This window comes from Eucyclogobius newberryi, unplaced genomic scaffold, assembly GCF_026437365.1.
Source record: "Eucyclogobius newberryi isolate DKJ021-1_F unplaced genomic scaffold, fEucNew1.0.hap1 SCAF_19, whole genome shotgun sequence".
Classification (NCBI taxonomy): Eukaryota; Metazoa; Chordata; class Actinopteri; order Gobiiformes; family Gobiidae; genus Eucyclogobius; species Eucyclogobius newberryi.
In genome coordinates, this window is record NW_027315823.1 from 26,418,352 (window position 1) to 26,442,304 (window position 23,953).

Genomic DNA, 23,953 nt, shown 5'->3' on the forward strand with positions numbered 1-23,953 from the left:
TTCTTCTTCTCGGGACCAACCCCCCTATTTTTCACCCAGTGAACATTGACGAAAAGTCACAAAAATTTGCACACCTCTAAAAATCGTGCCTCTCTACATTCTGGCTATTTCCCTTTTCTAAAATAAAAAAAATTGGCGCGTCAGCGCCACCAAATGTACCAAAAATGCATTGAGAGATGGGAAATGACCCAAAAAAAATCTGATCGTAGAATCATGAAATTTGGCGCAGAGGTAGATGGTGACAAGAGAAGTAAAAAATATTATTACGGCAACGCCGTCCCCCGAACCAAATGTCGGCCATATTGCTTCAAAAATGGCTAAACATGACTTCGGAGTTTTTCCAAACGTCGTACTTTTACGAACTCCTCCCAGGGCGTTGGCCCTAAAAAGCTGAAATTTGGTGAAAATGCTACTGAGGAGTGGGACATCAAAAGTTATCCAAATTACATTGATACCTCTCACGGTCTCTGTGCGGCGAAGCCGCAAACTGTAACTAAAATTTCAGAAATCTCCCATATTTAAAATTTCTGCCGTTTGCGCAGATAAAGTCCGAATTGCGTCAAATTAGAATCAGTTGTTAAACTCTTTGCCCTAAACCTACTTGAAGTGAAATAAATTCATTTGGCGCCACAGCGCCCCCTACAGATTTTATATGGAGGTTAAATGTTTAGTTTTGCGAAATTATATGAAATTTGACACACAACTCAATTTTAGCATCCCCATCAAAAAAGTCAATGAGACCCATGTCATAATTGTTATGGCGTTGCCGTAACGATGACCGAAACCTCCCATGTTATTCCAATGGGGCCAGAACATGTTTACACTTTAGACTTTCACAAACTCCTCCCAGGGCGTCAGCCCTATTAACCTGAAATTTGGTGAGACTCATCTTCAGGACCATCAAAAGTTATCCACATTTTCATTCAAAGAGTCACGGTGTCTGTGCGGCAAAGCCGCACATTTTGCCAAGAATTCAAAATAAAATTGCTTTTTGATGGTAAAACAAAGGGGAGAACATGTGACAGCGTCACAGATTCAGCAGTAGGCGTGATAAAAGGACAATTGGGGCGCGTTAGCGCCCCCTCCTCTTGCGGCGTGGCGGCGGTGTGGCGGCGGCGTGGCGAGGGCCGATCATTGCCGCTTGCGGCTATATTTATCATTATATTTTACATGTATATATTTGTCTTGGCTAATGTATTTCCATAGGCATCTCGCATATGTGATCCGTTTGACTCTTTTTACTCTTGATCCCGCTATACATCCAGTATTGTTTTAAGAGATTATGTTTTATGGAGGCGCTACAGATTGAATGTCCATGCACTGAAGTAAAACAAGTTAATCGATTAAATGCAACTAATAGGTTATTGCGACTCAACTATTTACTCTACTATACACTGATTGCCTCTGAAAAGCCGTAAAAAACATGTACATGTAGCGTATACTCCTCATATTACGTTATCTTAGTTTTATCTTGGTCAAATTTAGTAAAAAAAATGATATTTAATGTAATTTTAATTTCTAAACAAATACTCAATCACTAGATTAATCGATTAGAAAAAATATTGTATTTGCAGCCTATAAAAACATTACCATTACATTAAGTCGTTTTAAGTGGCATAATGGTGCATAGGGGGCAATAAATCTAATAAATACCAACTCCTTTTCCAATATTTTTAGCTTTTACAGATTGTTAAACATAGAGGAAAGACTTGGCTCAACATTTACCCGTGAACTAGAACTGCATGTTTAAATACTTTTCTATGCAGTCATTTTTCCGTCGATGCATAGTATACATACATTGCTTAGTTATTCATATATCCTGTTGTTCTGTTGGAGATTTCTGCTGTATTACAAATGTTTTGCTAAATTGCCTGTGTACCTCCTCCTTGTTGCCGTCCTCCATCTCAGCATCCAGAAAGTCCAAAGTGACTGGCTCCCTGAAGTTAATGATCTGGAGAAAGACACAAACAAGAAAGAGGAGGGAGTTTTAACACCAGATTCTGGCGACAAACAGAAGATAAACTTGTACCGTCAATACGCGAAACATACCTTTGGCCGTAGGTTTGGGTGAAGTAAAACGTAACCGTTGGGGTCGATTGCAAAGGTGTAACCATTGGCTCCGAGCTATAAAATTACATTAAAATGACAAAGAAAATCAACAAAATTCCAATAATCTTGGCGTAGCTCACTGTATATGGCATTTTGCTTACTCTGTACGTTGGAGTCTTCCTCTTGATTTCATTGATCGCTATGTCCACTCCCATCACGCCGAGAATGAGCTGGTTCTTGATTTAAGAAAAAGAGTATTAACAAATATTGCACACTAAAAAGATTGCCGTAGTACAAATATTTAGCGCTTGAGGCATTGTGGGTTTTACAGTATTAAATGTGTACTTGAAAGGAAATTGAGGGTTTTAAACGTACAAGTACTTTTTATTCAAAGTAACATCAGACTCAAAAGACTGACAAAGCCGAGACCACGTGCTTTTACTTTACGTTTTACAAAGAAGCTGAAACTGTCTGATGGCCGTGACTGACATGCGGATTAACCAATCAGAGAAACACGTGGTCCATTTGTATAAAAAGCAGACGTAAAAAATAAACAAATAAATAACACAGAGGACAGAAAAACAGTATGGATTTGAGGTAAAAGAAGTATGTATTTAGTACTAAATGATACAAGAATATTTGGGTGGAGACAAGTGCAACAAACGCTTATTTTCTATTAGATTAATTAAGCAGTTATTCCTGCAATTAATCGATTAGTTGTTTGGATAGTGAAAGGCCTTTGAATAGAGATTTGTTTTTACCAAATTTGACCACTTATAGATTAAACATACAGAAAGAAAAGGTTTTCTGTCAGAAACACAAAATGGAGATGTCTTCTGTATAATTTTGAAATGGTTGCCTTTTCTGATCCATAAAACCTCTTTTTACAGCACACGACATCTTTTGTAGATTGTGTATGGTCCGATATAATGATAAAATGATTATTTGAATTACCAAATAAGTGGATGATTATCGCAATAATCGATTAAGTTGTTGTCCATGTTTGTTTGAACAGAAAGTAGGAGGGACTTACTCACCAGGCAATGATAAGGAGAAAAATGGCTGCAAAGAACCGCATGTACAGAATTTCGTAGCATAGGCCCAATTGGCTATTCTCCACATTTTATTTTCTGATGTTTTGTATGTGAAGCTTATATAATTTCCAGTGAATTAAAGATTATGTCCAACTCAGTGTATTACAGTTGTGTATCTAGTTATTGCATTTGGTTGCCACTGTTGCACACTTTTAGGCTGATGTGCTGAATAGTTTTCCTAAGCTGGCACAACATTCTCAATAGAAACATATTTAACCACAGCAATGGTCATTTTATTAATAATTTACATTTCCCAGCAGTCTGTGTACAGATATTCTCACAGAAGTGTACTGCGGAGAGCCAGGAAACATGGTCATTTATCTTGTCTTATCTGACTGTGTGCCGGATCTGATTACCCCATATTTTAGAGTCTATCTTTAGTCGAGACAGTTTGTAGAGGCCATAAGTGCTTTTAAAACTGGTGATAAGACTCAAGTAAATAGTTTGGTCATGGAATGCGCCCTGGATGCATTGCTTTGATAAGACTTGAGAAATTAATGTCCGTCTCCACCAGGGGGCGGTGATGCCTTAAAGAGTAGTGGTCATACAAAAGCTATTATAAAGGACATGAGGAATGGACATTATTACCAGAACTTTATCTCTACAATATAGAGCTATTAAATATCAAATAGGGGAGTAAATGGAGAGCGATGACACATTAAGGTTTGACATATTGAGGGTTACCTGAGCAGAGGTGGTATCAGCGGTCAGATTGAAGACGGGCATTGTCCCGGTGATGACGAGACCCAAACCCTACAATATATAGAATGGGCTTTACAATTACAAACATATTTACAGTAAATAAAGCAATCCAGAACTGTGCCTCACCAGCGCGTCCTGATAGACATTAGTCCATTGGACCTGCTTGGCTTTGGGTCCAGCCAACACCATGGGCCGTCCCAGGACATCAAGATACTCCTACAACATATCATACCAAAAATATACAGGCTCAAATGAATCCAAGTATTCAATGATTTAACAGAACCAGTGTGACATTTTGACTTGTGCTGTGTAAAGTTGTCAAGCCATTTTATTTTCAAACATGTCATTACAATGCACTTGTTGGTTATTGGATTTTGACTTCATGAGTACTTTATACTTATAGGACCAAAGTCACTGGGATAGGCTCCAGTCACCCACGACCCCAAAAGGGAACAAGCGCTAAACAATGAATGAATGAATGAATGAATGAATGTACTTTATAGGGGACATATTATGTAAAATGGACTTTTATGAGCTGTTAACCACAACACTGTTCTTTCAAAATAGAAAATTTCAAAATTGATTTATGCATATTAGCGTAATTGTCCTAAATTTGAGGCTTGAGTGCTCAGACATGTTCTGGTTTCACCTTCCCCCCAATCTCCGCCCATTTCTCTGTCTCAATCATTCCTAAAACATTCAGACTCCGAGGTCATACATGTAGGGTTCAAGAATGTTTTATAGTTTAATACCAAACTGAAAAAACACAATATGTATGAAATGTACTGTACATTTACAATAATAATCACTATTCAGACTTAATTAAACCTTCCAAATGCAATGCTTTGACATCCCACTCTAGGAGGAACAAGCTGTGAAATCCCATGTAATAAATTCTTGTGTGCACATGGAATAGACTTGATATTATTATGTACATAAAACGTGTCAATGTGAAGCTGGGCAAAATATTGTCTCCACAAAACAGTATTAAAATAACTCTCTTAAATCCTATGCAAAATTTGAATATTGAGTGCATAGTTTTAATAATAAAATCAGTTTGTGTGTGTGTAATTTTGTAGTTCCTTCAGTTGTTGTGTCTAATTTGAACCTCAATCGAGTGCACTCAGGCACATCTTAAGCACATTCCTGAAAGATCACAAAATATAAGAGAAGAGTAACTATAATTTTTACCAATATAGCCCACCACTATAATATGACCAGTAAAAAAAAACTAAAATATGCAGCATGGCCGTGTTTGTGACTTGAATAAAACCAGAGCGTTGGTGATACATCATAAAACTACAGAGCCTGACCATCCCGCACATAAAGCAGCAGCTCCACCGCAGCGGCCCCGCTAAGCACTACAGCCCCGCAGCACTCACCCACCGCGGGCCGTATTTCATCATTACCAAGGAGCTATTAAAATCACGTTAAGGCCTTCAATGCTACGATGCGCAAACAGGGCCCTCTCCCACGGGCCCCCGACTGTCAACGCGGATTCTGAGCATGTCCCGCGGTGGCCCTGAATGAGGGCGAGGGGTTAAGTCCACCGGTCATACATCATCACCAAATCCCGATGAGCGACATGTCTCCACGGGTAAACTACATATTGACCCATGCTGTTATGAACCGACATGTAATTGGGAACATTATCGAGTGACTGACCCTTTTGGCGTTTGCATTTTGAGGGGAGAGTTCCTTCACATTGCAATTTAAGTCATAAAAACGAGGAGAGGCGCTAAAAAGAATTCCTTTTTGCTCAAAATCGTGGTCCCGTTTGGGGCATGGGAGATGACAAACCTTCAAAAAACAGCAAAAGTCACAACACCGAAGCTAAATTGTAGAATTAACTTTTGGTAAGCAGTGATGTCCTCTGCAAATGTCAAAACATACTCAATGAATTCTTGGATTCGTTTGGCCGTTAATATTCCAGTCCTCTCTCAAAAGTTAATTCAAAAGCAAATGTGTAAACTACTGAAATGTCATATTTACAAAAAAAATAGTTAAAATGTAGAATAATTCTCAATTCTCTCACATTTATAATTATAACACAACCAGCCGGAAATATGATGATTTAAGATTGTGTACCATTTTATAGGTAAATTGACCATTAACTACAAGGAAACACTGTCATAAATGCTCATTATCATAACCTTTTGAACATATCCATGTCTAACAAAATTGGGGCTTCTTCTCAGCTTAGTCATTTCGAGTATTAGTGTGATAAAATGTGAATATATGATTATATTTCTGTGATGTATTTTATCTGCATAATAGTGATATATTATCTGCATCATTAGTCTATGAGAAGAACGGGTGTGTGACAGCATTTGTTTGTGAAGGGGTCGTAAAGATGGGCCAAAGGATGTTTACCCTAGGGGGGGTGATAACCCAGAGGAGTCTGGGTAATGTTTACCCAAGGCTTTATCTCTACGGAAAAATACCAAGTGCCTTGATGTGAGGCTGACCAATGAGAAATGTGACCCGCCTATTCCAGAATATCTAATAAAACCAACCAGCATGGGGAAAAACGGGGTGAGACGCGGGGGTGAGACGCAGGAGGGTCAGCCAGGCTCCTTACAACGGCCTGGCTGACACAGTCCCCGCGTTTTCTCCCATGCATGCCACACAAATGTCTGATCTTTCTGTGTCGTTTCATATTCTAGGTTGAATTGTGTTCTCGATGTGTTACGGAATAGCATCGGTGTATGTCTAATTCCATGACATTTTCTGGTCCTATCGAGCCGGACGACAAGCAGCCCCTTCGCGGAGATTGACGGGTGAATCGGTGAAGTCTGTGCACAGCTGAAAGAAGTCCACTTTTCCCGTGGCCGCCCATCGCACCTCAGTCTCCGCGAGGAGAGCGCGTCGTTTCGAAGCAGCAGGAGAACACAGGCGACAAAGAAGGTCAGACAAAAAATTTTGTGTGTGAAAAAGAGTTAGCCATAAAACGTTTTTATGCATTAGTTTGATATTTACTGGAAAAATATTGTAGGCTTATGGACGAGATAAGTTTCTCACATAAGCAAGGCAGTTAGGTATTACTGAGGAAATACCCAGTTTCATATTACTGAGGAAATACGCAGTTTAGGTATTACTGAGGAAATACCCAGTTTCATATTACTGAGGAAATACGCAGTTTAGGTATTACTGAGGAAATACCCAGTTTAATATTACTGAGGAAATATGTGTGAATGTAAGCGCTGTGCACGAGCGAAGTAAGTAAGAGAGAAGTGTGAATGTGTGAATGAGGATTAATAAGTGATTAACTAACAAGTGTGAATCACAATTAATCATACAAGGGTCACAAGGCGTTATTCTGAGAGATCTAAAATTTGCAGTCACGGGTGAATCTTAAACACCACGTTTATGTCCGGAGGAATCTAATATGGAATTTTCTCTAGAAGCTTGACATTGACCGTGACTGTAAAGCAAGTAGCATTTCTCTCAGACGACCGAGACCACATAATGCCAGAATTATCACCCCAAACTGTAAAAAGACAAAGGAAAAGTCATAAGAGGATTTTGGAGGGAGACTTCCAGTGTGCTCAGATGACGTGGCAGAGAGGGGGAGATAAGGGGGGTCAACAAGACAGGAGAATGGAAAGCAGTTCAGAGGACGCTCTGAACTGATGAAATAAGTAAAGCTAAACTCAGCTGGTTTTAAATTTTAGTATTTGAGAGCTCTGTATTTCAACAAATTTAGGGTTTTGTTTGATTGACAACAGTCAATTATAAAGATTTTATTAAACTTGATAAGAGATGAAGATGAATTCAGATTTTTATAGATGGCCAATATTTTGGGGAATGTGATCACAGACAGGACACTTCCTGTCCCCGACATAGAAGACAAAAGTTGTGTTTTTACGGTATCGTGTTTTTTGAGTGCACAGAACAAAGCTACGTTTTGTTTTGTTTTATTTTTGGACTTGACAAAATTATCTTTTGGACTTATTATGTAACCATAATGCATGACTAGATGAAAGTACAGGACGAAAAGACAGAAGTGTTTTTAAATTTAGGATCAAATACAGGCACAGGCCTGGGAAGTGATAATATGGGTAAATGAGTGACTACTGATGTTTTTGGACATAGGAGTAGAACGGGCAGTAAGTAAAGTGATAGTAAAAGTTATATCAGTAACTTATTTATTTGTGTTATCATGAGGAAACCTCGTATTGCATGTAGACGTAAGCAGGGAATAAGTTAAATAGTGACGTCAAATGCCCTCCCAGGAAAGACATGACTGTGTGTCATTAACTAAGGCAATTGATGCAGAAGTGGGGGGACATGGGACATACATGTGTTTATTAACTAAAGACAACAGGACACCAAGTCATAAAGATAGTCAGAGATAAGGGGCTATTGACTGGCAAAGAATCTGGAGGACTCAGGATGGAGCAGATGTCGTTATCTTTACGTATCACAGTGACAATTAAGAGCAACACCACCTCAGGGGGAGGGTTGACGTGATGAGTAATAGGAAAAGTTAAAATTAACAGGGAAAGAATTTGACATTCTAAAGTAAATGCCTGAAGGATTGTGGAGATTCAATCAAGAATTGAATAGATTTAAATAAGACAATATCATCTAAATTTAGACGCTATAGAAGTTATGAAAACCAATGATAACAGGACTTAAACATTATAGGACTCAGGACGGAGACAAGAGATGGTTAGACTGATAAAATGATGTGCCTTATGGACAAGGGGAAGGTTTAGGATCATTTTGATTGTTATACACATATAGACTTGCTAGAACAAACTAATACACAATGTTTGTAAAGCACCACATGAGCAGGTGTGAGAGATTGAGTTTGAAACTCACCTGAAGCACATATAGAAGATTAGCACATATTACATTAGATGGGTGACATTATTCAGGCCACACGCACAGAGGAGATGTGAAATTTGATGTTAAAAATTCTAAGTTGTGAACTGACCCTTATGGCCAGCTCAACGGGGGAATTATTGAGATAATTAGTATTGTTTGATGTATTGCACACACACACACACACATACGCGCGCAAACGTGGAGACCAAACTTTTAGAGTTTGAAACTTTTAGAGTTTGAAACATTTAGAGTTTGAAACATTTGGAGTTTGAAACAAATGGTGGTAAAATAGATTTACAAGTTACAGGTTTGGCAGTGTAAGATTACACACATAGACTGATTGGACACACAGGGTGGGGGCCCAGTGCCGTGGAAGGGGGGGCTCAGCCAGGGATGTGACCACTGAACTGTGAAAGGTCAAGAGGTGACATTGCGGAGTGGAGTGACAGACGCAATTCCATCTCTTCCTTGATTACATCGTTGTAAACTATCTGGAGTATTTAATTTTGGTTAAATGTAGAATTGTGTAGAAGTTTGAGAAATGGGAATTCCATATCTCAAAAAGGAGGGATATGTACGTGTAAACAAATATTCCGAATCAATAATTACTAAAAAAAAAATTGTAAACAAGAAAACTGTTTGAAATACACTGAATTGTCGAAAAGACTTTGTTTATCACCACAGCAGAACGTGTTGGAGATGTGGTGTTTACAGAGACGATCCAAGTGGACGGAGCAAAGTGGACGGAGCCACACCGTGTCGTCCTCACACCGACCATTGGAGGGACGAGAACATGGGTGCTCTCATGGGAAAGTGAGGGAAATGTCTGGACAACACAGCGGCAGATCCATAACATCGCAGACGCAGGACTTCGTTTGTATGAGTTTTGTCCAGAGTCTACGGTAGAGTACGATACTCTGCTACGATGAACGAGAGCCAGAGGCTACGGTGCGCAGAGTACCATACTCTGTGAAAAAGAATCAACGAGTTATCATCATCAAGTGATGACGGTAATATGGGTGCTGAACACCTGTATTATGCATCGGACAATCCGGACAATCGGGACAAGAGGGACAATCGATCAACATACACAGAAATGGAATATAGAGGGAAGAAAATAAGTGATCAACATGAAAGGTTATGAAATGTGTAATGTGAAATGTTTAATGTACAATGTATAATTGACATGACAGTAGCTGAAGAAACACAATGGCATATTATACAGCCACTGTTGTTTGCACTAACTGAGAATTTTTTATCTGCTACAACATAACTACATGTAATGTTCATGAGATTATGAATTGAGATGGGAAATGTACCAGTTCATAGGTGTGATCGAAGCGAGCAGCGGGAGGAGGTCTCTTAAGAAACCAAGCGAGGACGTATGGTGATGTGGAGACACAGTGCTGAGGGCTTGGAAACAAAGGGACTAGGACGTTGTGCCTATGTCTCTTTTGTGACCAGCATCACCCAGAACCATACCGCAGGGTCAAGGTCGAGAGGTTAGTGGACAGTCTGGTTCCAGTAGCACCTGATACAACGTATTTGATGTTATTGGGGTGTCCAGAGAGGTCCCTGACGAGTCAAAGTGACTGACCAGAGAGCAGCGGGTTTAAGGGCTTTCCGCTTGTACTTCTATATTTCCCATCACACCGCACAAATTATAGACAAGATAAACTGTCTGTTTGTCAAATTACAGAGATTGACCAATCTGACTAAAAATATAGGACAGTAATGCAGTAGACATGTTGTGGGCCGAGAGAAAAGAAATGTGTTCAATGTTGAGAACCGTGCATAAACTTTTTGAGTGTAAAAGTGTCATTTTAACACCAATATGAAAGACATGTTGAAAACTGAAAAGAATGATATGTTTGGCATATGAGACAGTAGACTAATGCTTTGATAAACAGGAGGGAAATGTGATAAAATGTGAATATATGATTATATTTCTGTGATGTATTTTATCTGCATAATAGTGATATATTATCTGCATCATTAGTCTATGAGAAGAACGGGTGTGTGACAGCATTTGTTTGTGAAGGGGTCGTAAAGATGGGCCAAAGGATGTTTACCCTAGGGGGGGTGATAACCCAGAGGAGTCTGGGTAATGTTTACCCAAGGCTTGATCTCTACGGAAAAATACCAAGTGCCTTGATGTGAGGCTGACCAATGAGAAATGTGACCCGCCTATTCCAGAATATCTAATAAAACCAACCAGCATGGGGAAAAACGGGGTGAGACGCGGGGGTGAGACGCAGGAGGGTCAGCCAGGCTCCTTACAACGGCTTGGCTGACACAGTCCCCGCGTTTTCTCCCATGCATGCCACACAAATGTCTGATGTTTCTGTGTCGTTTCATATTCTAAGTTGAATTGTGTTCTCTATGTGTTAAGGAATAGCATCGGGTGTATGTCTAATTCCATGACAATTAGGCTTTTTGAGCGTTTGTTTTCCATGGGCAGAGCAGCGAGGTGCTGACAGCCATAACCTATTCTATTATTAGCTCAATAAAAGTCCAGTTTAACGCGCCACAGGGAGATATTCCATCAGGACGATGACAGCCAGACCTTTTCACGGGCTGTGGAGAAAATTTTCTGCCTGACCTAAACAAGCGAGATAATGTAAAAAGCCAAGGCATATAGATGAGATGACAGGGAAAAGCTGAGGCATTTGGAGCTGTAGAAATCACTCAAAGGCAAAACAGGCTCCACATCAGAAACGTGGTCAAGACTAGAAGATTAGCCTAAGATCAGGGCGTGTATTATTGTCACAATTTGAACGTCAATCCCACATTAAGTCTTGTCATAGAAAGAGAATGAAAAATCTTTTGAACGGTTATGCTGGTCGATAAAATGGCAGCCGCAGCCACATCAAGAAAAAGTCCTGTGTCGGGATGTCAACATTATACGGATGATAATCGAGACTATTCAGGTCACAATATATCTGTAAGAACTAAAAACAAGCAATCATCATTTCACAATAATCACAATCATTTCAATTCAATCAACATTTCAAAAAAGTAAACGTGCTTTGGTTGTTTAAGTCACATTAACTTAAATAATACTATACATTTGCTCACACACTAGACAAACAGTAAAAAGTATTAGCCAATGTGAATGAAGGATTAAGGATTCTTCACTGTTGTTGCACAATGTCAATAATTGTGTATAATCGTAACGTTTATTGTCACAATAATCCTCACGCTATCACACAACACTGTGACACATTCCATTCTGTGACTGAACCCTATGAACGCCCTTTGATTTGTGATGTCACTTACACCGAACGGAGCGCGTTTAGCGGGAATGCATCAGCGTGAATTAACTCTTATTCAACGCTAATGCTATCGGCGTTACACAAACAATTGCATTCATTAGGCACTGTTTGTTACTGGGATATGTGGTTACTTTGCTTTCCCCCCTGAACGCCACCGAGTCAAGCATCACTTCTCCGCGGCGTTGTGTCTTCACGCAAACGACATTAAACCCATCTGCGCCCCATCTGCTATTTACATGTTTCGAGCCGAGCCTTTGCGAAGAAAAAAAGAAAAGAGAAAACCTCAAGAGCGCTCGGTTGAAGGGCAGTGTACTCTTAAATAACATACGGTTTTCAAATGTCTTCGTGGCTGCGCACAAAACGCCGCACTCGCCCACCTCCAGAAAACCTATTAGAGTAAGTGAGAGTTCTCAGAATATAAATATGCCCGCGTTAATGGAACAGCTGACAGTCTGTTGGAAAGCCTGATCGCTCGTCCCGCGGAGGAGGGGGAGCGGGCGGGGGAAAGGTACGCACCCAACCCCTCCCCCCCCGACGCAGTCAATTTAAGGTTATCCCAAGGGCCACTGGGAGCGACGGGAAACCAGCGCAGAGGGTGGTTTCGCCCGGGGGGCAGCGGGTGACCAGTCAAATCCAAGAATATCGCACATATCGTCGCCGCCGTTATCTTTTCCCGTCCTGGCGCGCGAGCTATCTGCAGTAATTATCATCAAAAGCGGCCACGGAACAGAACAGCGTCACCTCGTCTCGTTGTGCGACGGGGGCCGTTTCGAGAAGAGGAACTGACGACCACCTATGAAAAAGAATTACCTGCGTGTTTATTCTGATGGCGCCGATCGATGGGATTTCAAAGTAGTATCCTGGAAGAGAAAAGGAAAGAGTGAAAATCTTGGTCTGGTCTTATGGTAACAAAGGCGTATTCACAATGTCTGTCTGTCGCCACGGCAAGATCCATTTCACGAGATAAACGCACGGCTAATATCGGTCTTATAAAAGGTTTCTCTGTGTCGTGTACGTTTATTCACAAGTGGTTTATTCGCTCATTACGTCATTCTAGTTTTAATGAGCTAAAGGTAAAAATAGTTATGTCTAATTATCCTATTTTGCTGTCATTGTAACACACATTTTTCTCTCCCCACTTGTTTTCTTCCTTCTCACCTCTCACCCTCCCTTCCTCTCTCTACCTCCAATCTCACTCGTCTCCTTTTGCTCACTCTATCACTTTTCCCTCTGTACCTTCCTCACTACCTCGCCCCCTTGTCCTTACCCTCTCTCCCTCACCCACCTCAGCTCTTCCTTCCCCTCTTCACTCCCCCTCTCTGTCTTTTTCACTTTTCCCATTCTCTCTCCTCCTCTCCACCTGCCCCTCCTCTGGCTCCCTCCCCTCTCTCTCCTTCCCATTCCCTTTCCTCCCCCCTCCTTTTCTCTCTCCCCTGCTCACACTTCTCTCTCTCTCCCCTAATCTTGTTTTTCCCCTCCCCACTCTTCTCTCCCTTCCCTCCTCTCTTCTCTCCCTCCCCTCCTCTCTTCTTTCCCCTCCTCACTCTTCTCTCCCTTCCCTCCTCTCTTCTCTCCCTCCCCTCCTCTCTTCTTTCCCCTCCTCACTCTTCTCTCCCTTCCCTCCTCTCTTCTCTCCCTCCCCTCCTCTCTTCTTTCCCCTCCTCACTCTTCTCTCCCTTCCCTCCTCTCTTCTCTCCCTCCCCTCCTCTCTTCTTTCCCCTCCTCACTCTTCTCTCCCTTCCCTCCTCTCTTCTCTCCCTTCCCTCCTCTCTTCTCTCCCTCCCCTCCTCTCTTCTTTCCCCTCCTCACTCTTCTCTCCCTTCCCTCCTCTCTTCTCTCCCTCCCCTCCTCTCTTCTTTCCCCTCCTCACTCTTCTCTCCCTTCCCTCCTCTCTTCTCTCCCTCCCCTCCTCTCTTCTTTCCCCTCCTCACTCTTCTCTCCCTTCCCTCCTCTCTTCTCTCCCTCCCCTCCTCTCTTCTTTCCCCTCCTCACTCTTCTCTCCCTTCCCTCCTCTCTTCTCTCCCTTCCCTCCTCTCTTCTCTCCCTCCCCTCCTCTCTTCTTTCCCCTCCTCACTCTTCTCCCTCCCCTCTCTCTCCCTCTTCTCTCGCTGCATGATGTAAATGTGGAGCTCATTGCTGATGCAGAGCCCTGGGCACTGCCGCCGCTGCTGATTAGGAATGGAGGAGAGTGAGCGGCCGGGTCAATAACCACGCTGCTCCACAAGTTATTAAAGCCATAAGTGTTTATACAAAGAGCCGCAAAATGGAGCCGGCGTCCCCAGAATGTTAAAAGGCTGCGATGGCTCTCATTATTTCGATACGTTATGAACTTTGTCACGGCAGGTTTGTGTTGCCGTCGCTGTGGCACAGATTTGCACAGACACTGTCATCACGCAGATATGAGAGAGAGCTAATGATAACCGCAGCAGACGGGATAGAGCCGTTTGTTTTGTTTTTGTTCAGGCAGGAGCGATTTGTCCCTGGGGTTTTGGTGGTGTGCCAAGGAGATGACATGTAATGTACAGAGAGAGTGTAAATAAATATGTAGCGTGAATAAAACATCATATGATAACAAAGTGGCTGTCTGTACTGGGGACACTGTTAAGTTTGACGAGTCTTTTAATAGCAGGAGTATGTTGTTTTTAAATTTGTATGATACTGTCAAAACGCTATTTGTATTTGACGGAGACAGTGGCGGTTGTAGTGGTGGGCAAGGCGGAGGAGACGGTCAGGAACCCAAAGGTTTTATTGACCAGGACAGTAAGTATGTAGAGTGTAATGGGGGAGAGAGAGGGTAGGGTACTTTTCACTGTTTGAAAAGTCCAGTGTGACCATCAATTAATAGATTAGTCAGTAACATTTTTTTTATGTTACTACCCCAAAATTATAAATGAAGAGGCAAAACTACAGCGTCAGCTTCACCCCAGCCATTTGTTTAGACAACAAAGGGTTCAGAAACAGCTTCAGTTTTAATGGGGATTAGGCCTTTTATGGAAAATCATGAATTAGTTAGTGCTTGGTAATTGGTAGCATGGTCAGCATGGTACAAATATGTTCAGATTTATTTCATATTAGTGGAATAATTGGATATTTGCCTGGTCTTTGGTAATGCAGCTACTCTTTTAGATATCCTCGAATAGATATCCTCATATCAGCTTGTCTTTGTATACAATCCTTGCTTGCGCTGGACTCACTGGGAGGTTATGTTCTCCCTTGACTCACACATCCGCCTGTATCCTCTATGGCCCTGATGTCAGCCTCGTTCGTGTTACACCGTTAACATGCTTGTATGTCGGGGTTAGGGCCGGCGGAAGTGTCAGGCAGCTGGTTGTGTTTGACGGAGATACCAAAAGGGTCATAAGAAGCGAAGATACGAGACGACAGCTCCATTGAGGCTCGTATGTCAACACTATTGTCTTTAGGCTGGCACAGGGTTTAGTACTATGCAAATGAGTACAGTGTGACATGCTAGCGCAGAGGGGTAATCCAGGACTTGTTCCAGTAAGACAGGGAGATGCACAGTAATCGCCCCGCCACAAGACGACGCCCTCTAATTAATAACAACTTCTGTGGAGACACTTAAAGCACTTAGTGCCACTGGCAATAAGCTAATCAGTAGGCCGCTAGTTGTGACTTCTTACACACAGCTTAGGGCTCTAAAGGGGGATAAACAATACTTAAAACTACAGCTACAGTATAAGGGCTGCAAGCTATTTGAAAAGGAAGTATGTCTAGGAGTATTTATTACTCTAATTTCCTGAAAAAAAAAGACACCCAAGAGCCAAAACACAAAACCTCACATATTCAAATGCCTGCTTTGTGATGTAGTAGATGTATGGAAGTTTAACTACTACACCTACTACTACACCACCTACTACTACACCGTCTATTACTACAGCACCTACTCCTATTCCTACTACTCCTACACCTCCTACTCCAACTACTCCTACTCCTATTACACCACCATCTACTACTACACCACCTACACTTACTCCTCCTACACCTACTACTCCTACGCCTACTACTCCCACTACTCCTCCTACTCCTATTCTTACTCCTACTCCTACTACTACTACTACTACTACTATTACTACTACGCAGACTCTGTTTTTATCGATACGCCCACGGTGAATTAAAAAGCGATGCATCTCTGTACTTAATGTAATTATCAGTGATGAGGGCCTGATTTTACTCCGTGAACTACTTGACAGTAATCACATTATCTACTAGCATCCTCTTGATCAAAGGTAAATGGCATTTTAATAACACAACCTATTAGTATATTTATGAGCACGGAGCCCATCACAGTGTTTGACTTGCCTTTGTTGGCGCAGGCGATCCACTGCAGCGGCGTGACGTCATAGTTGTGCTGCCCGACGGAGAAGGTGAAGACTCTGACCTGTGAGAGGAGACAACAGCAGACGCACAGATGAGAGCGTAAAGAGGACAACGCAGATCCTCACATGATTAAAGTTACAGCAAATTGTCTTTAAGAGCTTCTGGTGTTCAAACATATTTTACACATTATTTCTATAGTTAGGAGATAACCATTAGTTCATTACTTTTTTTTAATATTCATCAGTTTATATACAAATGCAAGGTTATTAACATTTGCCACCTGCTTGTCTCATCTCAAAGGAGATGTTCTTGCTTCTTCTTGCTTTGCCTGGAATATTCCACAGTATGGCTTTAAACACCTAACTTTAGGTAGACAAAAACGTGAAGCCACTAGGCCAAGTTACGTGTCAGATCTGTGGAGAGGCGAGCTCACTTACAATAAGAATGCATGTTTTAAAAGTATTTTTGAGCAACAACTTGACTTAACTTTAGAGGAGACGTATTAGGTTTTTCCAGGTATTTCCTATTGAACTATAACTATTGACTCTCATTGTAATATTGATCTAAATGACAGTAAACTAGAAATAAAAACAGGTCCATAACTACAGTATTACTCAAACATGCATGAATCAATCAAAATACAACTTTGAGCAGATTAATGAAGAGGAAACACTATTGTAACAAGGTTAAGGTTGATTTTGCTCAATATGCCTCCTTTATTGTCCACCAGAGTGCACACACCTTTCACTAGTAATAAACTGACTGCATTAGGTTCATATAAGGCGTTCTGTATCGATGACCTGATGACATCCACTTACATCCACAAAGGATGCTCAACCTCTTTGGTGATAGACTTAAGCATCCTGTACACAGCTGACTGATTAAAAAAACATAATTATTTATCTTCTTTGCCAATTATCTTCCCAGACAATTATGTTCTATAAAAAACACATAACTGAATAAATGAAATCTAATACATGTTACACAGTGGAACATTTGAGGCAAAGCAATTACCTCTGTCACCTCCCACCACAAAAGTCACATAGCACCTTTAATACTAATATAGCATCAATGTATGTGTGTATATAGAATAACAGGAACTTAAATCATTATATCTGCTGGCGGTCAGAAGGGATGAAAAATAACTTTGGACAACTTTTTGTCCTTAATTCACGCTGCACTATAGACAAACTAATGAGAGCCAGAAGACAACGTTAAGATGAAATAACAAGCTCTTGTTTCTCCTACATTATGTCACAATTTAGTGTCAAGAAATTCAACAATTCAGTCCAATTATAAACAACCTCAAACTTTTCTGTCGGATTACACCTATAGGATGTCTCCTCTGTGTTGGCTCAGTATCCACTAGAATAACAAATACAATTGGCAAAATTATTATCATTGGGTGACATTGCAAAAGTTCTAATTCTATGATACAAAAGCTCACTAGACACTAAAGCTCGTCTGGAAGTAGAATAGATTGGAAAGTTTAAAGGTGCACTCTGTAACCTTTTAGTATGATGTATAACAAGAGATCCAAGACAGTAAAGTTAAAAATCCAAAGTAAAAATATTGGAAACATGACTTGCTTTTTTGCCGGAAGCAATTTGTTGTAAATATTATGCTTATATTCTCAATGCAAAGTCAGTATTTTCTGCCTGGTGAGAGGTGACTGGACTGAGCAGATGAATGAATGGTTTGTGGAGATACTGACGGTTTTGTTGGGCCAGTTGTACTTCTCAAAGATATCCTGCGCGCGGTCCTCTCCTCCGTCCGTAAACATCATTATCATCTTATTGCAGTTGGCCCTCGGGGCACTGGACTCCTGCAGGATATGAAAAGAGAAACACATCAGACGTGAAGGCACAGAAACGCAAAAGGTTAAAAGAAATACAATAAAAGACTGCTAGCTCTTTGTGGTCACAGGTGGACGCAACAAAGCAGGAAGTGTGGTTTTCTTTGTTAAATGTGGAAATGAATAAGAAAATTGCTGTATTTAATATCATTCTGTCCCTGGTGTCAAGTTTCAGAATAAACTGGAGCCAAAATTATAGTGACTGCAGCAGTGTTAAATATAGCTATGCTACCTTGCAAAAAAAAAAATCTCTTTATCTCATATATATATTTCTAGTCACAATTTAAAAACTAGGATGTTTTATTCAATGCAGTTGTAAGACTTAAAGCTTAAAGCTACTTAAAGTAAATTTCCTTTCTCCCCAGAGAGTATATTGTAAGAGTCATACTTGTGTTTTGTCTGCACCTAATAATGAATAATTGTATTTCTTGTAAACCAGGAAGTTAAAAAATCTGTTCTAAAGACGTGAACGTGTCCAAAAATGAATGCATAAGAATGAAAGCTAGAAACTAGTTTGATAAATTTACATAGATACGTCCTCCCTTCACGGTTTAAAAATGAGGTACTCCAGCGAGTCTATAATGTCTATAGTGACTGTGAACATTCATAGCTGCAGTTGTAATGAGTACTTAAGCAGTAGGATCAGCATTTTCAATATTTTTTATCTCATATTTCTACTATTACTTCTTCAACAATGTACTTAGTATTCATATTCAGCCCCAATCTTTTCGTGCACCGCTGACATGCAGAGACCAGCAGCGTCAAGATCCTAATAAAGATGAGTAATATCACCACAATTAGCATTCACTCTTGCACATTTCTCACATAAAAATTGTGACTAAAGCAGGACCAAACCCGAAACTGAACCTGGACGAGATCAGGACCAAACCAAGTCCACGTCAAGACTAAAATTGGTTCAATTTAGGACCAAATAACGACAGCCCTTACTCAGTTCTCACATAGATTACGGTTTGCAATTAGTGGGACTTTTTTATTTCTCATTCTTCTAGTGGAGGAACCCAGGGATGAGGTGATGGAAGGAGGAGGAGGAGGTTTTGGCCCGCAGCCTGGGAGCCCACCAGAGGAATATAAAGTGTCCATGGCTGATCTCCACTGGGTTAGCTCATCAATCATCCCATCAGGGTCCATTAGGGTGCAGGCAGACAAAAACACACACGCACGCGCACGCACACACACACGCACGCACGCACACACACACACACACACACACACACACACGCAGCATACGGCAGAGGGGCTGAGGCAGCACCTGTGAGGAGCACGTGGTCCGGAGCCGTAGACCTGCTGACTGCACTGAGTGTCACACCGTCGTAACAGGCATTTTCAAACACTCTGGTGACAGAGACAAGGCTCCGGGGGCGTCGTTTGAATTGTTTTTTATGTGTTCAGAACGGCTGCAAAATGAATTTCCTTTTGCGGCACTATATAAAGGGAATTCGATTTAAAAATAACAGAATAACAGTATGCTTAGAGGTTAGTCATAAAAGTCATAAAAATGTGAGATCAAAAGTCGAGATCAATTGAAAAAAATTAAAAAAATCAAGGCTGATACTGACATTGATTGTTTCGAATCCAGAGAAACCAATGGCCGATAAACTGTTTTTTAATATATTCCCCCCCAAATGATGTCATATAAATTTGATTCACTTAAATAAGCCATATTTTATTGCAAAATTACCAGAGAACAGTGTGGCCCCGTTTTGTGCAGTGTCCTCTTCGCACCCAAGTGTTAAAATCAAGCTTTATGTATATTCTTTAAGCAGCAGGTTTGCTGCAAAACAAAACAGACTAAGGACGATAGCCGATACAATAAAAAAGTGACACAATTGGCATATTGGCCAACCGATACATTGGTCGTTCTCGTAACAGAAGTACATTTAGTGGTGAAGCATTAGTAGCTGTTGTAGCCTTATTCGTGAAACTAGCATTCTAAATTGAATTTGGTTGAACTGTGACTCCATCTTAGAACCCAATGCCAAAAGTATAAAATTTCGAGCCAAATACAAACTAGAGACAGCTGCACAGAGAGAGTTTAAAAGGCTTACGTTGAGGAGCTGCTCGAAGGCGAACGTAAATCCAGTCTTGTAATCCGTGGTCCCTTTGGCCTGCATGTGCGTCACTGCCTCTTTGAAAATCTTCTTGTTGCGAATATTGGCCTGGACCAGGGTCTTGAAGCAGGGAACCACCGCGTCTGCCTTTTCGTTGAACTGGAAGAGAGATTTAAGAGTTTTAGAGGATGCACTTGTTGACTTTGGCTTTTACCAGCAGATCAAAGAGCGGGGAGGACTAGGAATGAAATAAACCACTCCTCGGTACAGACATCACTAGAGCAAACCAAAAAAGATAATTGAAGCTAACAAATCCTGCCTTTAGAAAAAAGATAATATTCATAAGTGTGACAATTCCTTCTCAAAGTCTTGGATATATAAACAGGCTTATGTCAGGAAATCTCTACTAAATGTTTTTATTAATGTGATTTCATGTAATGGTAATTTAAACATGGTGAATAAGTGATAGCACTGGTTTTATGAAAGGTTTTTTTAAATCACATTTCTTTAATCTCAAACCAAAAGAAGTATGGCTAGAGACAAGGGTAGGCACAATAAGCTTTAGTTTTGGTCTACCTGGTCTGAATAAATAAATGCAAAAAGTGCAGATTCATCAAGAATGTAATAGAATTGAGACCGACTGATGGGTAAGTTTTTTTTTCATGGCTGATGCTGATTGTTTAGAACTCAGAGAAAACCGATAAGCTCTGCCGATACATTTTTTGATCATTTTGAGATGTAATTTAGCCCACAGCCCTGTTTAACCACAAACCTGTAAAACCTGAGAGCAGAGCCTATTTTTGCCATTTCCATTCACAGACTAGGAACCTTCTTCGGCGCTAAGGTACAACATAAAACCATGAACAATAGCAAAATACATCGAATAGCATGTATAGAGCAGGTTTGCAGTAATATCCCCTCATGTACATAACACCAGGAGTAGATTAATAATGCTTCAGTGTTCAAACAGGCTCGTATCGGAAGGGCATCCAGGTTAGAACCAAAGCTAAGTACTGAAAATGAAAGTGAGTACATTAGTGAGTGTCTCTGTGTGTTACATGTGAAGCTGGTGACGAGGGTCAGCTGCAGACGTGGGCGTGTGCAGATGTTCCGCTCTGCTCCTCTCAGTCTGGCACTAAACACCACTAATTACAACTTTCACACAAAGAACAGGTGCACCTGAACGCACCGCCACAAACTAGGGAGAGCCAGCCAAGCTAATATCACCTGTCGCATCCCATCCCCGAATTAGCCTAAAACAGCGGGCAGTGCGGCTCCGCAGGTTGTGTAAGTGGAAAAGTTATTCTCTGTGCCTGTGTGCGGCGCAATATTAGCTGCAGCGCCTCTAATGACAGGTTTAAATTTCATTCTGAAGGTCAAACTATAATCTAGTGACATTTTCATTAAGGAGCGGTATAAAACAAAACTGGTCTGAGGTTGGCATTTCTCATTTGTTGGTGTATTTTTATAATGCCAGGAAACTCACACAGAGACATCAACAATAACAGTGTTTCCAAAGCATTTTATAAGTAAAAGGCTTAGTTTGAATGGATATCATTTGTAAAAAGTAGATTATATAGTTAATAGTACGATTAATAAAAGGGCGTGACAAACGAACACTCTTCAATGCAAATTTAAATAAAGATCGAAAATGGAAAACAGTTGTAAAGTTTAGGAATGCCCAAGTTACTAAATGCATTTTTCTAATCATAGAATAGTTTTGCAGAGTTATAGGGGAAATAGTAACAAAAAGGTAAATTTGCATGACTGGAAATAACACACTACACCAGAGCAACGCATCTGTTAAAGCTCTAAACATCTGAGATTAAAGGAGACATATTATGTTTTTCTCAGGTACTTAGTATTGAACTATTATTTTACATTTTGTTCATTGTAAAACACAATATTGATCTAAAACTGTTTGGTTTAGTTTAAATGATTCATTTTAAAAGGATGTCTTCCTTTTCAAAACTGCAGCTCTGATAAACTCCGCCTCTTCATATTTAAAGTGCTTCATGGACCGGGCCCCCGCTTACATTTCAGACCTCATACACTCCTGCGCTCGCTGAGGTCTGAGGGCCAGTTACAACTTGTTGTCCCAAAAGCCGGGGCGACCGGGCCTTTCCTGTAGTCGGCCCACACTTTGGAACGCTCTTCCTCCCACATAAAGACTGCACCTTCAGTTGATGCTTTTAAGTCTCGTTTAAAAACACACTTTGATTCACTAACATGCAACCCGGCAAAAAAATTGTGTGGTCCTCTGACTGCCTTTTGTTATTTTGTATATTCTATATTGTTTTTAACTTGTTTTGTTTGTACCTATTTATTTATTTATTTAATTGTTTTATTAAAAATAAAGATTTTTTTTTTTTTTTAACATATTTTACCTGTGCTTGTTTAGAACTCTGTGCAGCACTTTGGAGACTTTGTGTTGGTAAAATGTGCAATACAAATAAAGTTGGATTGTATAGTGACATTATATATATTATAGTATTATATATACTATACAACTATAGCAAGCAGCGGATTGTCATTTACATGCTTTTATTTTTGAAAAATGGCTACGTGCCATTTTAAAACCCAACATTTCACTATTTATTTTTCAAATAATCACAGCAAAGTAGAGGGGTGTGGGTGGTGATAGGGGGGAATTTTCTGAGCACTCGAGCTTCAGTTGCAGGACAAAACATGCAGGAATCAAAATACAACTTTGAGGAAACTATTGATGAGGAAAAACTGGTATAACGAGGTTTAAATCTAATGCAAGTTGATTTTACATGTGAATGGCCAGATCTTTGGACTCAATGGAATATGAATGTGTAAAACAGAGCTTTGTTACTACAGTATTGTCTATATTAGGAAACTAACATTTAAAGACAACAAAATAATGTTAACAATTGAAGCTTAGTTTCGGGATTTGCTTTCTATGTTTAGAAATAAAACAAATCCCTCACATATCGGGGTGCACGTCCAGATTACCAAACTCATTTTTTTGCTCTTTGCGCTGGGATTAAGCGACACAGTGGCTAAAAGCGATGGATTAAGACGGATTATTGAAGGAAGTCCCCAGACAGTGGCCCTATTACTATTACCAATCATATTTGTATGTGTTTATCTGCACTGCTGTATACGCTAATGCTAATATTCCCCCAAACAGTGCAGCTAATATGAGTCTCGTAATCAGCAGAGGGAAAAGAGGCACAATCCCATATGGACACAACTAACACACAGGAATGGAGGAAATGTAGTGTTTCCATGGCGAGCAAACAACTGGGAGCAGATGCACACTGCGCACTCTGCTAAATCCCACTGTTAATGCCACCTGCTTTAGGAATACAGGGAAGAATAAATAATACAGTCTACAGAGGTGGAAAATAACCACATATTTGTAGAGTTGATGCTCGCTATAGCAATCGCAATAGACTATATTTTTGACGATATTTTTGTCAACTAGGCCATTGTTTCTCAAACCCAAGTGTGGATCGTGGGAGATTTTTGATTGGTCACGTGAAATTATCAAGTGAATGAGCGTTTGGAAGCTGCTCCTGAGCGCGGAGAAGGACTCCTGCTGCCAAAGTCCAGTTCCTCCACACACACAAAACACCTACTTACTCTCAAAACTGTTAATGCTGGAGGTCTTTTCTCTCTCTCTCCCTCTTGGTGAGGTTTGTGCATTTATTAAAGATTGGGGATGTTTATGATTGTTATTGACTTAAAGGTTGAATGGACGATTTTTTT

The 23,953-nt window shown here is 40.6% G+C and overlaps 1 protein-coding gene across 1 annotated transcript in view; it reads right to left on the reverse strand.

The window, feature by feature from the left end:
- cacna2d2a (calcium channel, voltage-dependent, alpha 2/delta subunit 2a) overlaps positions 1-23,953 on the reverse strand; it is a 202,192-nt gene that overhangs the window by 17,673 nt on the left and 160,566 nt on the right. The window contains exons 11-19 of the mRNA XM_072452528.1: positions 20,213-20,374; positions 18,006-18,116; positions 16,274-16,352; positions 12,764-12,813; positions 3,972-4,061; positions 3,828-3,896; positions 2,211-2,285; positions 2,050-2,124; positions 1,880-1,951 (exon numbers count right to left, since the gene is read on the reverse strand). Coding sequence (XP_072308629.1) covers positions 1,880-1,951; positions 2,050-2,124; positions 2,211-2,285; positions 3,828-3,896; positions 3,972-4,061; positions 12,764-12,813; positions 16,274-16,352; positions 18,006-18,116; positions 20,213-20,374 — 783 coding nt within the window. The remainder of the gene's footprint in view (positions 1-1,879; positions 1,952-2,049; positions 2,125-2,210; positions 2,286-3,827; positions 3,897-3,971; positions 4,062-12,763; positions 12,814-16,273; positions 16,353-18,005; positions 18,117-20,212; positions 20,375-23,953) is intronic.